This window comes from Heteronotia binoei, chromosome 8 (assembly GCF_032191835.1).
Source record: "Heteronotia binoei isolate CCM8104 ecotype False Entrance Well chromosome 8, APGP_CSIRO_Hbin_v1, whole genome shotgun sequence".
Classification (NCBI taxonomy): Eukaryota; Metazoa; Chordata; class Lepidosauria; order Squamata; family Gekkonidae; genus Heteronotia; species Heteronotia binoei.
In genome coordinates this window covers 20,698,444-20,713,775 of record NC_083230.1, presented here as the reverse complement: position 1 = coordinate 20,713,775, position 15,332 = coordinate 20,698,444, and the positions used below count along the sequence as shown (strand labels likewise).

Below are 15,332 nucleotides of genomic sequence, written 5' to 3'. Positions count from 1 at the left end.
ATAAGCATATCTAAATTCCTCTTTCTCCAAAATACTTCAGAACTCTTATGGATGTTGTTGGAATTAGTTATTTCAGGAAGATGGATGGGAAAGGAACAAATGATTGAATGCTAGGACTTGGTAATGCAATAGTGGCAAATCCTTGTGCATGGCCACGGCAAACGTCAGAAGGTGCATTCTCAGGTAATGTTTCTTGCTTGAGGGATGACCATTCCCTTTTTCTGAAGTGAGATTGCATGTGCAGAGCAGTCAACTAGCACCGAAGAGAATGGAGTAGTTCTCACTCATGCCAAGTTTTACATGTACTTGGGAATCTCTCCAGATAGGGGAGGGACGGTAGCTCAGTAGTAGAGCATCTGCTTGGTAAGCAGAAGGTCCCAGGTTCAATCCCTGGCATCTCCAACTAAAAAGGGTCCAGGCAAGTAGGTGTGAAAAACCTCAGCTTCAGGCCCTGGAGAGCTGCTGCCAGTCTGAGTAGACAATACTGACTTTGATGGACCGAGGGTCTGATTCAGTATAAGGCAGCTTCATATGTTCATATATAGCTCATGATGGGGGTGGGGGGATGAAAAGCTATAATTCAACACACATTTGTGTTCATTTTAACAATGGGCGTTTTCGCACTGACCTTACTCCGGAGTGACGTCCCTCTTCATCGCGCAGCTTCTGCGCGGATTTCGCACCAACTGCTCCGCAGAACCCAGAAGAGCCGCAAAGTCCCGCGGCTTTTGCGTCGCAAATGTAAACCGCCAAAAACCAGTTTACATTTGTGACGCAAAAGCCGCGGGACTTTGCGGCTCTTCCGGGTTCCGCGGAGCAGTTGGTGCGAAATCCGCGCAGACGCTGTGCGGTGAAGAGGGACGTCGCTCCGGAGTAAGGTCAGTGGGAAAACGACCACTGTGAAAGAGTGTGGCCTGGGCCAGAATTATTAAACTTTGTTTATGGACAACGTTGGGCTCAAATATGAAAAAGCAACACACAGTACTAGCCTTCTTTACTAGATTGTATCATTTCAGTTTATGGATAGGAGATTGTAGGGCTTTTTAAAAGCAGGAACACAGTTCCAGCTGGCTTGGTGTCAGGAGGTGTGACCTAATGTGCAAATAAGCTCCTGCTGGGCTTTTTCTACCCCCCCCCCCCAAAAAAAAAAGCCCTGGGAGACTGCATGTCTGAATGCTTCATTATGTTAATAGAAAAAGCCATCCCATGGAGTCAGCACATCAAAGAGAAGGCCAGGCCAAAGCTCTTCTCCCTGGCATGCTAGCTTACCATATGCTGGGATTTAAAAACCAAGGGCGTTTTCGCACAGAGCTTACCCCGGAGCGACGTCCCTCTTCACCGCGCAGCGTCTGCGCGGATTTCGCACCAACTGCTCCAGAGAACCAGGAAGAGCCGCGGCTTTTGCGTCGCTAACGTAAACTGGTTTTTAGCGGTTTACATTTGCGACGCAAAAGGCTTGGAACTTCACGGCTCTTCCTGGTTCTCCAGAGCAGTTGGTGCGAAATCCGCGCAGACGCTGCGCGGTGAAGAGGGACGTCGCTCCGGGGTAAGCTCTGTGCGAAGACGCCCAATATAAACAAACAAACCCCAAGCATGCAGATCTTCGGCCTGCAATCTGAAGTGAAATAATTTTGAACTTGGATGGTATAGAGTGCGGTTTCAAAAGATCTGGATCAACTCTCATTCAAAAAAGTGACAACCCCCCCCCCGCCACAAATTAATTACAGGTTAATGAGCCACCCCTGGACAAGATTAACCTGTGGTAAGCTGAAGTGCAGACAAGTCCTAAGCAAGGAAGCTTCCTCCTCATCAACTCCATGACCAGTCAGCAAATATTTGGTCTTTTTAGCAGCACTGGAATATTCTTCACTTCAGTTTCTGGTCCACGGACACCGCTCCTTTGACAAAAATAAGAAACGGCAGAGCAAACCGTTTGTCCTGCCTAAAATCGGACTGGACAAGCTATCTCATTCACAATAAAATATAGTTTAAAAAAAAAATAAACTCTTTGTTTTCATCATCTGTTTCAGCGCACACAAACATTCCAGAGGGCAGGACGTAGCTCTTGGTATTGTCATCCGTAAGTGTAGCAGGCTGAGAGGTGTCTGCTTTTTGTGCATGGACGCTGGTGGGGATCCAGTTGGCCCGCAGTCACTGGCACCTCTCGAGACCTGTGAGCCAAAATGTAGCTTGCATGCCACTTCGCTGTAGAATTCTATTATTATTACTATGGTTACCTTTGAGACAAAACACTATTTAACTGCTGTCTCTTGAAATGGAAGAATAATTATCATACAGGTATGTGAGTTGTTACCTTACATATTGAATTAGGTACCAAGGATGCAAGTGCTTTGTTGAAGAAACGCTGCGTGTCATGCCCTTAAGCGCTATTATATGTTTGGATTGTTGTAATAGTCCACGTTTAAATTCATGAAGCTACACCTAACACCTTTTGTGCTTACAATTCTCGGTATACCCTAATTTGGTTGGTGTTATAATCATCGTTATATTCTGCAAGCTATTGATAACAGTGATGAGGCTACCCTGCATGACCGATTAAGAATATTAGTGAAACCTATGGTCTGTGTTTCAGCGCTCCATGCTCATGCAGTGGATGACATTGGTAGGGGGAGCACAGTTCACATTATAGTGGTACCAGGAAGTGGGCCCATCGGGTTCAAGGATGTATCAGCATCAGCTTTTGGAGACTTCAATATTCTACAGAGTTCACTATTGCTATTGGTTCATCAAAGGTTGCCAACATGATTTGCTTTGTGGAAGGTATGGATATTATATCCCCTGTGTCTGTTGGAGAGTTAATCCTGTCATCTAAAGAATCGTCTATAAGGTCTAACACCTCTTCTTCGTGGTCTTCATATAGTGTTTTGATGTGCAGAAGAGAACGTGTGGGGTTACAGTTTAGAGCGGCCACTGGTTCTGCCTTGGTGACCTGGCTCAGGTTAGCATTTGCCGCTGCTGCAGAAGTTGCTATGTGGTTGTGATTGCACATGAGAAAAGTGCCAGTAGCTGGCACAGTCCTACATGTGTCATGTGAGTAAAGAGTATCTTTTCCAGGAAGGGAAGAATCTGCAAGAGAAAAAAAATATATACAGATTAACCCACCACCTAATTTACATGTTTCCCAAAAGGTCTCTGTGGACGAAACTGTGTGAGGTCACAGTATGCTTCACGGATATACACTTTGACATGGCTTGGTGTAATTACTATCTACATTTTGCTTTACAATTCCGCATCAATATGTCTAGTTTGCACACCCATGTATTAAAACCTTCTTGTCTCTGTAGTGGTAAGTGTTTTCAACAGCCAACACAGGAATCTATGGCTGGGGATCCCTTATCCTGTTCTACGTATATTCCTAGAGAAAGGAGGTATTAGTATTTCCTCGCCTTCCAATTATTCCCTCATTTTATTGTGGTGTTTTTCTCCTTTGGCCTTTCTAAGCATTAACTGCTCTCACCCGCCTTTGGGAGAGGGAGGGATAGGAAAAAAGTATCTGGAATGTCAGGAAATAAGGGAAGAAAACAGTAGGTGCGATGCCATTCTCCACTCTGACACAAAAGCAAAAAGCAAGGCAGCCATGATAATGAAGGGTGGTGGCACCAGTTTTCTCTGTACTGGAAGGCTCGCCAGCCATGTCCACCTGTAGCTGGAGGCATACATCTGATGTCTCATTAACAGGCTAACGTGTGACATGATCCTGAGAGGACATCTGCTGGCAATGAAGCCGTCAATGTGATCAATACTATTCTGGGCTCTGCATCTGAGATGTCGTTCCAGCATTGAAATAAGCATATGCAATGAACAAATCCATAACATTCTTTGAGGACGCTTCAGCAGAAAGACTGCCAGGATACCACTGGTGGCTGATTTTAGCCTAACACTTTTTTTCTATTTTAGCAAATCAACACAAAGCCACTATGGACTTATGGGAACAATCTAAGGCCAAAATATAGAATGTAGCATCACTGATGACAGGTTAAGCCAAAGTCAGAAATGCACAGTTAAGAAGCATTCCTGAAACGTCTTATAACAAAGCACCTCCATTGGAGTTAATAAAAGTTACTCAGAAATGTGAATTGACTACTGATATAAACTCCAAGGGCATAGCCATTTAACTGGCTTAACCAGTGCTTCCATGGGGCTCTACTTGTATGTGTAGGGGGACAAAGAATCCCCAGTGATCTCATCAAATTATAATTCTCAGGATCCTTTGGGGGAAGCTATGACAGATACCCAGGAGCCCCGTGGCGCAGAGTGATAAAGCTGCAGTACTGCAGTCCTAAGCTCTGCTCACGACCTGAGTTCGATCCCAGCGAAAGCTGGTTCAGGTAGCTGGCTCAAGGTTGACTCAGCCTTCCATCCTTCTGAGGTCGGTAAAATGAGTACCCAGCTTGCTGGGGGGAAAGTGTAGATGACTGGGGAAGGCAATGGCAAAACCACCCCGTTAAAAGTCTGCCGTGAAAATGTTGTGAAAGCAACGTCGCCCCAGAGTCGGAAATGATTGGTGCTTGCACAGGGGACTACCTTTACCTTTTTTTTTTTAAATGACAGATACACATTTGTAGTCTAGACATATCTGAAGTGACTGTGGGAAATGGCTTGAGAATAATTTTGGAAATTATGCTAAACGAGGAAAGCAGATATGAGTTACTCATGCATCTGCTGTTTGAACTTCTGAGGTGACAGTGTTGAGCTTTCCTCCAGAAATGTGAAAGGCTGATGAATGAGTCAACTATACATCTATTCTCTGGCACCTGCCTAAATTGATTTATAACTAAATATAGGCATCAATTACTGGTACTTTCCCATATTTTATTACCTCTTCTTGCATTGTCCATGCATGCTTATGTTAAAATCTTAAAGGACATAATCAAATTACTGAGAGACATTTCTCTTATTCTCTGTTGCAGTCCCTTTGAGATTTAGGATGTCAACCAACAGTCTCAGTTCTGAAACAAAAATAAACTGAAATATACAGTCATTAGCTATTCCTAATGAAAGAGACCGGCAATCCACAATTCATACATAGCTTGAAGAATGAATTCACATGATTAACTGCAATCTCTGTTCATGTAATTTCCCCCAAATTACAGTTCAAATGAACAGTTCAAATGAGGTGGTACAGTCAGTTCCTCCACAAGACTGTACCACCTTCATTATCATGCAGGGAAATACTTTGACCGTTTTCGCACACAGCTCACCTCACAGTCACAATCCTGTTCCCTCCGCAGCATCTGGTCGGATTTCGCACCATCTGCGCCAAAATTACAGGAAGTGCCGCAGCGTTTGCGTAGCAAACATAAACTGCTAAAACCCAGTTTACATCTGCTACGCAAAAGCTGTCGCACTTCCTGTAACTCTGGCACAGATGGTGGGAAATCCGACAGACGCTGCGGAGGGAACAGGATTGTGACTGCGAGGTAAGCTGTGTGCAAAAAAGGTTTTTGTTTGAAACTCTACTAATATCCTCCCCCCTCTTTTGAAAACCACATGCTGAAATTTATTACCTCAGATAAGGAAAGCTCTACAACTAAGATTTCTTTGAGGGCTCAACTACATATGGTTTATTTCTACTTTTATTTTAAACCAGGTTTTTTTTTTGCACTGCAACTACTAGAAGAACATGTAGAGAGAGGGAAATTTTAACCCTTTCCTCCTGTCCTGAGCTGCTTTTACTCCAGAAGGGAACACTTTAAACTGTGGGGTTTTTTTCACTTGCAAGAGTAAAAGCAGCTTGTGGGCAGCTGTTTCTAGCAGAAAGACAACAAAGAGGAAAGCGTTAACATTTTCTTTCCTCCCTGTGCCATCTTCCTCATGTGTTTTTAAATACAGAAGTTACAGATAAATTGTAAGATTCCAACCACACAGAAGCATTGATCATACCTAGGGCTGCCAATCTCCAGCTGTGGAATTCTCCAGGAATTACATCTGATCTCCAGTCCAGGAAGATTAGTTCCCCTGGATAAAACAGCCATTTTGGACTCTGTGGCATCATGACCCTGGCTGAACTCCCTCCCCAAACTCTGTCTTACCGCCAGATCTCCAGTAATTTCCCAACCCAAGTTGGCAGCTCTAATCATACTAGCAGAGGAGGCAGTTTTATAGGCATATTTCTTTAACACCATGAAACAAGGTCATAGCATGATCACTGTACCTTTGAGGGCAGAGGTGACACGCACTATGATTTTCTCTTCTTGGTTTAAAAATCCACTCCCTTGACTTTTGGATGTTGCAATAGAGGTTATGGGCTGAATCTCTGGCTTGGGTTTTTTATTGCTGCTAAGTATATATGGATGTACATCCAGGGAAAAGTGTCTTGCATGCTTCTTCTCACTACTTGTGCCGGACAGAGTGCTTGATTCCGTTTTAGGAGCAGATGATGGCTGAGAACTTTTGGAGGTAGTCTCTAGCAAAGGGGCAACCAGGCTGTCTGTGGCTGTTTTTCGACGGACTGGCTTCGGCTTCTCAGGCTTGTTATTTTCAACCTTCATAATTGCCAACTGCTCTTTGAACGGCTGAGGAAGGGGATTGGTGCTCGGGATCCATTTCATTTTCTTACGAGGTCGCTTAATGATCAGCGGCTCATTAGGGTCAATGCCTGCAGGATCAATGCTTGGGTCTATGGTTTGTATCCCAGAATCACGCACCGTTGGCGTGACGTCATGATTGGACTGGGCCAGCGCTGCGAGAAGCTGGCGCACCACGTTGTCATACATCAAATCACTCTCGTTGGTAATAAAATCCAAGCGGTTCAGTGACTTGATATGGTCTCGGTTTTCATTGCAAAACATAGCCAAGATATTGATATCGCAGAACTGAGATTTCTGCCATTGCTTTTTCGTCTTGATGCCAACTTTGTTCAGTTTATCAAAGATGAAGTTGGATTTGCGGAATATGAAAAGGTGAATTAAATTGACGAGAATAATTAAGTTCATGAAGCAAAGAAGAACAATGTCTACCCCTGCAATTATGCGCTGGAGCTGCACAGACGGCAGTTTGCAGTTCACTCGAATGAGCAACTTAGAATTGGTGGTTTTGTCCGAAGGTTCGCCCAGAGCACAAGTGAACTCGTTTTGTTTCTGTGCAGCATAATAGGTGGACAAGTAGGTGATTGGAATGATGCTTAAGAATATGATGAACAAATGTCGTGCGAGATACAGTTTGGCTAGGAAATTGCTGCGGCCTCTCCGTTCCAGGTATTTCTCAAACAAATTTTGCTCCGGACTCTTTTCTTTTTCAGCATTCTCAATTATCTCTCTTTTCTCTCGCTCGGTGATCCCGGGGCCTTTGGACTGGATTTGCTTTTCTATTTTGGGTGCACGGCCTTCTGCTGCACGGTGGTAGCAGTTATCTATTTCCTGGAGCAAAAAGTTAAGTTCAGAAGTCAGTCTGGTGGAGGCCAGGAATTCCCAGCCAAGTGCTGGAATGTACATAATACCAGCAAAAGCCAGCAGTGCATAAGGAAGGAATTTATGCTCAAACAAGGAGGGCCAATGGCTGGCATTTACTCCTGGCAAGGCATCTTTTAGTTCTGTCCAACAGTATCCTCTGGCATACAAGGCTTGGTCACGGGTGAAGTTGTGTGGTGTGTAACAGTATATTGGCTCCTCTGTATAACAGAGAGAAAAGTCACTGCTACACATTTAACGTACAAATGGAGTGCTGCAAAATTAGTTTTTTCACAGACTATATAAATTGCCATCTATCGTATACTTAAAACAAGCACAAAGTGGCATTGCTCCTACAGCACTAACATCTGTCTGTCTGAAGGACAGTTTCCATACAATCAACAATAATTCCAGGTCACCAACAGCATAGCACTGACTGTGTGAGGGATCATGCCAATAAAGGTTATTGAAATGAATTGACTGTGAGGGCTTGTCTGCATGCAACACAAAAAGGTCCAGTATGCACCACATGGCACATATGCACATTTATCGCCATCATTTGGGGAGGGACGGTGGCTCAGTGGTAGAGCATCTGCTTGGGAAGCAGAAGGTCCCAGGTTCAATCCCCGGCATCTCCAAAAAAGGGTCCAGGCAAATAGGTATGAAAAAACCTCAGCTTGAGACCCTGGAGAGCCGCTGCTAGTCTGAGAAGACAATGCTGACTTTGATGGACCGAGGGTCTGATTCAGTATAAGGCAGCTTCATATGTCCGTATGTCCACTTTTAACAGTAAAGGGTCTGGCCCCTGTTATGACTGTGAGAGCAGAATGGAGTGACTCATCAACAAGGATGAGTAAAGGGAGAGGAAATTAGTTTGCTCAAACTGCCTAAGAGTTTACAGAATCCTGAAGGGCTCTGGCATGATTTCCAGACTGACCCCTTCCAAAACAATTCCTTGTAAGTCTCCTGTATGCTTCCTCTAATAACAAGTTTCAAGGCTGCCTATGAAGAAATTAGCAAAAGGGGCCAATCTGAAGCCAGTCAATGTTTCTGAGTACTCCAAGGGATTCCCCAGGAATGCAGGAAAAAACCAAAACCTCTTCCTGTTAAAACAGCCTGCTGTGAACTTCGCCTGCTCAATGCCTTTAGAATGCTGAGAACAGTTTATGGCTTGTTCACATTAATTTGTACTTGTGTACATTCAAGTGGTACGCATGTACAGGCGTTCGTGTGAACAGTGTGTGTTCATTCCAATCTTGCATTCAGGACCCAGAGTCTATTCGGCACACAGGTTGCCAAGTCCCTTGTGGCCACTGGCAGGGGATGGGGGTAAGGTTGCCAGATCCAGGTTGGGGAGCTCCTGGAAGTTTGGGGATGGAGCCTGGGGAGCACAGGGACCTCAGTGGGGTACAATGCCATAGAGTCCACCCTCCAAGCATCCATTTTCTCCAGGGGAACTGATCTCCGTGCTTTGGAGATGAGTGGTAATTCCAGGGGATCCCCAGGTCCCACTTGGAGACTGGCAACCCTAACACATAATGAATGAATGCAATTGTGGGTATGCAGGAAGTCTAGGCTTTAACAGAGAATTCAAACTAGGCATCCACATTGAAAAAGGCTTACAATATTCTAGAGGGAGAGGCTTCAGTTAGAAAGGGGGGTGGTGGTGGTGGTGGTTCTTAATAATTTAATCTCTCCCTCCCTCTCCAGTTATTCCTTATAGGAACCTGGTTTGTTTGAAACAATAGCTGAATTTTCACTCACAGTTAAATAGGGTGGTCATATTCATTTTCCTTTCCCTGCTCTGAAGCAGGTCTTTACTCACATGGTGCAGTTTCCGCCCTCTATGCATCGCTACAATTCAAGAAGCTCAATCTGGGAACTTCCCTAACTCTTAAACAAACAGAAGCTCCAGCTGCAGGGAATATTGCAACCGTCTTTTTAAAGGTCTTGAATACTCCACGGTGAACCCTATTTGCAAGTTCTGTGGGGGTTTTTTTGTAGGGTCAGATTCTCACCTGCTACCTAAAATGTAAGGCATTCTACTGCACTGATTCCCACAAAGGTAATTTAAATCACCTCATGGGTGGGATGATGACTGTTATTTCCCTCTCCTGTGAGGAATGGCCCTGTTTTGTGGAATCTCATTTTAAAAATCTAGCTTCAGAGAGCACAGACCAGTCTCAGCACTAAGGTGCGTTTTGATGAACTACAATACATGACCAGCAAAGGTGAAAATTTAATTCCCAAATCATTTCAACGATAGTTCACAAGGCCTGGTTTAAATCACTGCTCAGTGGAACAGGGCACACAACCTGAATTTCATTGAAGGACAGTTTAAGAATGGAAGACCAAACTGGCTGAGTAATAGGAAGCAGAGAGTGAGTATAAATGGGCAGTCTTCGCAGTGGAGGACGGTAAGCAGTGGGGTGCCGCAGGGCTCGGTACTGGGTCCCATGCTTTTTAACTTGTTCATAAATGATTTAGAGTTCGGAGTGAGCAGTGAAGTGGCCAAGTTTGCGGATGACACTAAATTGTTCAGGGTGGTGAGAACCAGAGAGGATTGTGAGGAACTCCAAAGGGATCTGTTGAGGCTGGGTGAGTGGGCGTCAACGTGGCAGATGCGGTTCAATGTGGCCAAGTGCAAAGTAATGCACATTGGGGCTAAGAATCCCAGCTACAAATACAAGTTGATGGGGCGTGAACTGGCAGAGACTGATCAAGAGAGAGATCTTGGGGTCATGATAGATAACTCACTGAAAGTGTCAAGACAGTGTGCGTTTGCAATAAAAAGGGCCAACGCCATGCTGGGAATTATTAGGAAGGGAATTGAAAACAAATCAGCCAGTATCATAATGCCCCTGTATAAATCGATGGTGCGGTCTCATTTGGAGTACTGTGTGCAGTTCTGGTCGCCGCACCTCAAAAAGGATATTATAGCTTTAGAGAAGGTGCAGAGAAGGGCAACTAGAATGATTAAAGGGCTGGAGCACTTTCCCTATGAAGAAAGGTTGAAACGCTTGGGACTCTTTAGCTTGGAGAAACGTCGACTGCGGGGTGACATGATAGAGGTTTACAAGATAATGCATGGAATGGAGAAAGTAGAGAAAGAAGTACTTTTCTCCCTTTCTCACAATACAAGAACTCGTGGGCATTCGATGAAATTGCTGAGCAGACAGGTTAAGACGGATAAAAGGAAGTACTTCTTCACCCAAAGGGTGATTAACATGTGGAATTCACTGCCACAGGAGGTGGTGGCGGCCACAAGTATAGCCACCTTCAAGAGGGGTTTAGATAAAAATATGGAGCACAGGTCCATCAGTGGCTATTAGCCACAGTGTAATGGAGCACAGGTCCATCAGTGGCTATTAGCCACAGTGTATGTGTGTATATAACATTTTTTGCCACTGTGTGACACAGAGTGTTGGACTTGATGGGCCGTTGGCCTGATCCAACATGGCTTCTCTTATGTTCTTATGTTCTTATGAAAGTGTCTCATTGTGAATTCAAGGAAAGAGAAAGGGAAATGAAGGGTTTGGGTTTTTTTTTTTGTATTGTTGTAAAATTTAAAATAAAAATTTAAAAAGTTCTGGACTTCAAGATAAGGTCTTTGGCCAGTGCAACACTTGTCATTATACAGCAGCTATTATGAACTTCCCTGGCGGATTGTAACTAGGAACTCAACTTTCTACTGTATTCCTTTATCCACAAGGGATAATTACAAGATAGTAACACATGCAAATAATAGTTGACTTTTATTCTGAATCCTGAGACTATCGTCTTGGAATGCCATGCATGGACATCTGACAGGTATCTCAGTATCACATTATAGCCGCAGCTCAATACGAAATATTTTCTATAAATAATGGCAGCTTGACCTGGTCGAAAGTAACCAGTTGAATGCTAAGTAAAAATATTCTTTTGATACGTTTTATGTAGAAGATACATGCTAGATAACGTTGGAATCTAATAAAATCCATTAGTTAATTCCTGCTACTTGTGAGTTCTTATGTTTGAAAACATCCTGGGATCCTATTCAAGAATCCGTTGGATGCTTCTCTTTATCTGCTAGATCCCATAGTCCTCCAGGCTGTACTTACCATTCCTTCAGAACATTTTTATCCCACCAAACAAGATGATTTAGATTTTTATGATGGTACTTGCTAATGTGTTTTCTGATGCGCTTTGGTTTTCCTTTACCTCAGTGGATGAGGAGGTACTTTAGAAGACAGCAGAAGGCATCAAGTATGGGCCCGTTGGGTGCACTCACTTGGAAATAACTGCCCCATGATAGGACAATACTTGGCTCGGAACCTCCCGGCATTTTACAACCCTCCCTGCTTGACAATCATTTTGTGACTGGTACTAGGGATGGTGGTGGGGGTGCCCCAATTTTTAGGGCTCTGCTCCAACAGTCATCTGGGGCCCTGCTTGAAAAAAAGTGAGTGCAAGAGGTGATTTTGTCTCTTGTAAAGCAGGAGTGTGTGGCACCCACTCTTCCTAAGTGGGGGCAAATTCACCTCTTGCAAAGCAGGAGCCTGCAGCCCTCACTCCCCCCCACAACCATTTAAAGGGAAGGTTCCCTTTAAATTGTCAGGCAAAAATGGTGGCATGCACAAACAGCATCTGGATGTGATGATGTCGCTGTATGATATCATCATGTTGTGACGGCCAGGGCCCCCCCCCCACCTGGAACACCCCCGATTCCCTCTGCTGGGGACAAGACTGGACCTGGAAACCTTAACTGGTACTGCCTTTCCTGGAAGCCATTTTGGGGTGATGTCCACTTAATGTAATAACATTTACTGAAAAACTCTCTGGAGAGGTGTTAAGCTAAAGACAGAAAGTGGCAAATGAGGTTCAATGTGGCCAAATACAAAGTAATGCGCATTGGGGCCAAAAATCCTAACTATAAATATAAGTTGTTGGGGTCCAAACTAGTGGAGACTGATCGAGAGAGAGATCTTGAAGTCATGGTAGATACCTCACTGAAAATGTCAAGACAGTGCACAACTGCAATAAAAAAAGCCAAGGCTATGCTGGGAATTATTAGGAAGGGAATTGAAAACAAATCAGCGAGTATCATAATGCCCCTGTATAAATCTATGGTGTGGCCTCATTTGGAGTACTGTGTACAATTCTGGTCACCACACCTCAAAAAAGATCTAATAGCACTGGAAAAAGTGCAGAAAAGGGCAAATAGAATGATTAAAGAGTTGGAACACTTTCCCTCTGAAGAAAGGTTAAAGTGCTTGGGGCTCTTTAGCTTGGAGAAACGATGACTGAGGGGTGACATGATAGAGGTTTACAAGATTATGCATAGGATAGAGAAAGTAGAGAAAGAAGTACTTTTCTCCCTTTCTCACAATACAAGAACTCATGGGTACTCAATTAAATTGCTGAGCAGTCGAGTTAAAACTGATAAAAGGAAGTACTTTTTCACCCAAAGGGTGATAACACATGGAATTCACTGCCACAGGAGCTGGTGGTAGCTAGAAGCATAGACGGTTTCAAGAGGGGACTGGATAAACATATGGAGCAGAGGTCCATCAGTGGCTATTAGCCACAAGGTGTAGATGAAACACTCTTTCTGGGGTAAGTGATGTTCTGTATTCTTGGTGCTTGGGGAGGCAACTTATCCCACACCCAACAAACAAAATAGTATTAAATTCCTTCTTTTTGCTATCCAGGTTTTTTTAATGACAGAGTCCAAGAGGATCATTAATACTTTGATTTTTGACATTCTGTGTTAACCAACTTTTATTGTTCTTATAAAAACATCTGTCTAGTACAGAAATTTAAACCTGTACCCGGTTTCTTTAAAGCGGCCCACAGACATTTCCAATTTACCCTATCAAAGGTCTTTTCTGTTGCAAAGTAAAAGGCTGCAGGCTTATTCTGATGTTGGATCATATCTATCATACGAACTACCATCTATTGTTTCACAGCAATTGTTAGCCCTTCATAAAACAATACAGAAAAAAAGAAGCTATTTTTTGTGGATCTTTGTTAGGTTTTAGATATTACTACAATGTCAGTATCTGCTGACTCGTTTGAAGGATGTGTCCTAAATTTTAGTTGTTCAAAGAGCTTCTCTAAGTAGAGCAGGGGTCCTCAACCTTTTTAAATAGGGGGCCAGTTCAATGTCCCTCAGATTGTTGGAGGGCCGGACTGCCGTTACTGTACAAGGCCGCGGGCCGTCAGTTCTCCGTCTTCTGCATCTCTCTCCCTTCCCCACACCACACACCCTGGCCTGGGAACTCACCTCACCTCAGTATCACCTCACACTCTGTCTCCGCCGCCTCAGCCCAGTGCCGGAAGTGTGCGTTGCTAACGCAAGTTTAGGTCGAACGCCACTTCCGGTCTGATTTTGCCATAACCCGGCGGGCTGCATAAACGTCCTCAGCGGGCCGCATCTGGCCCGCGGGCCGTAGGTTGAGGACCCCTGAAGTAGAGAGTCAGTTCCTCACAGCATACAGCTAGGGTTCCCATACTCCTGCTATGGGCAGGTTTCCCCCCAATTTTGGGGCCTTGAACTGCCACCACGGAACTGGGCCCACCCCCAAAGAGTGCTGACACGCCCAACATGTCTGGCATGATGACATCACTCAGAAGTGACATCATCACATTGGGCACTTCATTCAGGGGGCACTCTAGCATTTAGGAAAAATTCTATGATGACCATAGAGTTTCCCCCACATGATGTGCCCAGTGTGATGATGTCACTTCCGGGTGACATCATCGCACAGCGTGTGCAAAGAAGTCTTCTGGAGAGAGGCCCAGAATCCCCTGCTGGCAGCTAGGTAAGTTCTGGTGACCCTATATACAGAATATTGTTTAGAATTAATAAAACACATCAGGCCCTGGGGCTTTCCCTGTTTTCCTTCCATGAACATAAGAACATAAGAGAAGCCATGTTGGATCAGACCAATGGCCCATCCTGTCCAACACTGTGTCACACAGTGGCCAATATATGTGTGTGTGTGTGTGTGTGTATATATATATATATATATATATATGTGTGTGTGTGTGTGTGTGTATATACACACACACACATATACATACATATATATACACACACACACACAAACACACACACATGTACATACATATATATATATACACACACACATATACATACATACATATATATATACTGTGGCTAGTAGCCACTGATGGACCTCTGCTCCATATTTTTATCCAATCCCCTCTTAAAGCTGGCTATGCTTGTAGCCGCTGCCGCCACCTCCTGTAGCAGTGAATTCCACATGTTAATCACCCTTTGGGTGAAGAAGTACTTCCTTTTATCCGTTTGAATTACATTTTAAGTTCATCCAAACTAATTGAGGCATCTAGCATTTCTTTATGCTCTTGATTTATATGCAGCATAGATGTCTTTGTTAAATATGCAGATATTTCAGCCTCTTACACATATTCTTCTGAGTACACATCTAAATTAAAATTGAGTTCCTTTGTAGTCTTCTTATGATAATAAATTAATTTACGTTTGCCATTTTTAAGAACAAGTATTTTGTCTCTTTGTCATTCAGCAAGTAATCTAGCTCTTTATTCCCTTTTCCAAACAATACCTGCTGAGCACTCATCAAAGATTTTGCTGCAAAACAGACATCCTAAATTCTTCTTGCATGGAAGTACATTTTCTTTTCTCTTCCTTGTTACCTGAAGTTTTATGGTATATTTCCCAGTGCTTAACATTGTCAAGAGCAGGGGTGTCAAACATGCGGCCCGTGGGCCGAATCAGGCCGGCGGAGGGTTCCAATCAGGCCCTCCAGCAACTGGTTGTCATCCGCTTCATTTTCCCTTGCCTGCTTTTTTCGGTTGCCATTTTGTGTTTCTCCTCTAACAGGCTAGAGCAGCAAAGCAGCCTTTCCCTTTACCCCCTCCCTTTTCCCAAAAGGAGGA

General features: G+C 44.0%; 1 protein-coding gene across 1 annotated transcript in view; it reads right to left on the bottom strand.

Annotated features, from left to right (window-relative positions):
• Positions 1 to 2,154: 2,154 nt before the first annotated feature.
• PANX2 (pannexin 2) overlaps positions 2,155 to 15,332 on the bottom strand; it is a 39,244-nt gene continuing 26,066 nt past the window's right edge. The window contains exons 2-3 of the mRNA XM_060244792.1: positions 6,176 to 7,630; positions 2,155 to 3,087 (exon numbers count right to left, since the gene is read on the bottom strand). Coding sequence (XP_060100775.1) covers positions 2,711 to 3,087; positions 6,176 to 7,630 — 1,832 coding nt within the window. The 3' untranslated portion in view covers positions 2,155 to 2,710. The remainder of the gene's footprint in view (positions 3,088 to 6,175; positions 7,631 to 15,332) is intronic.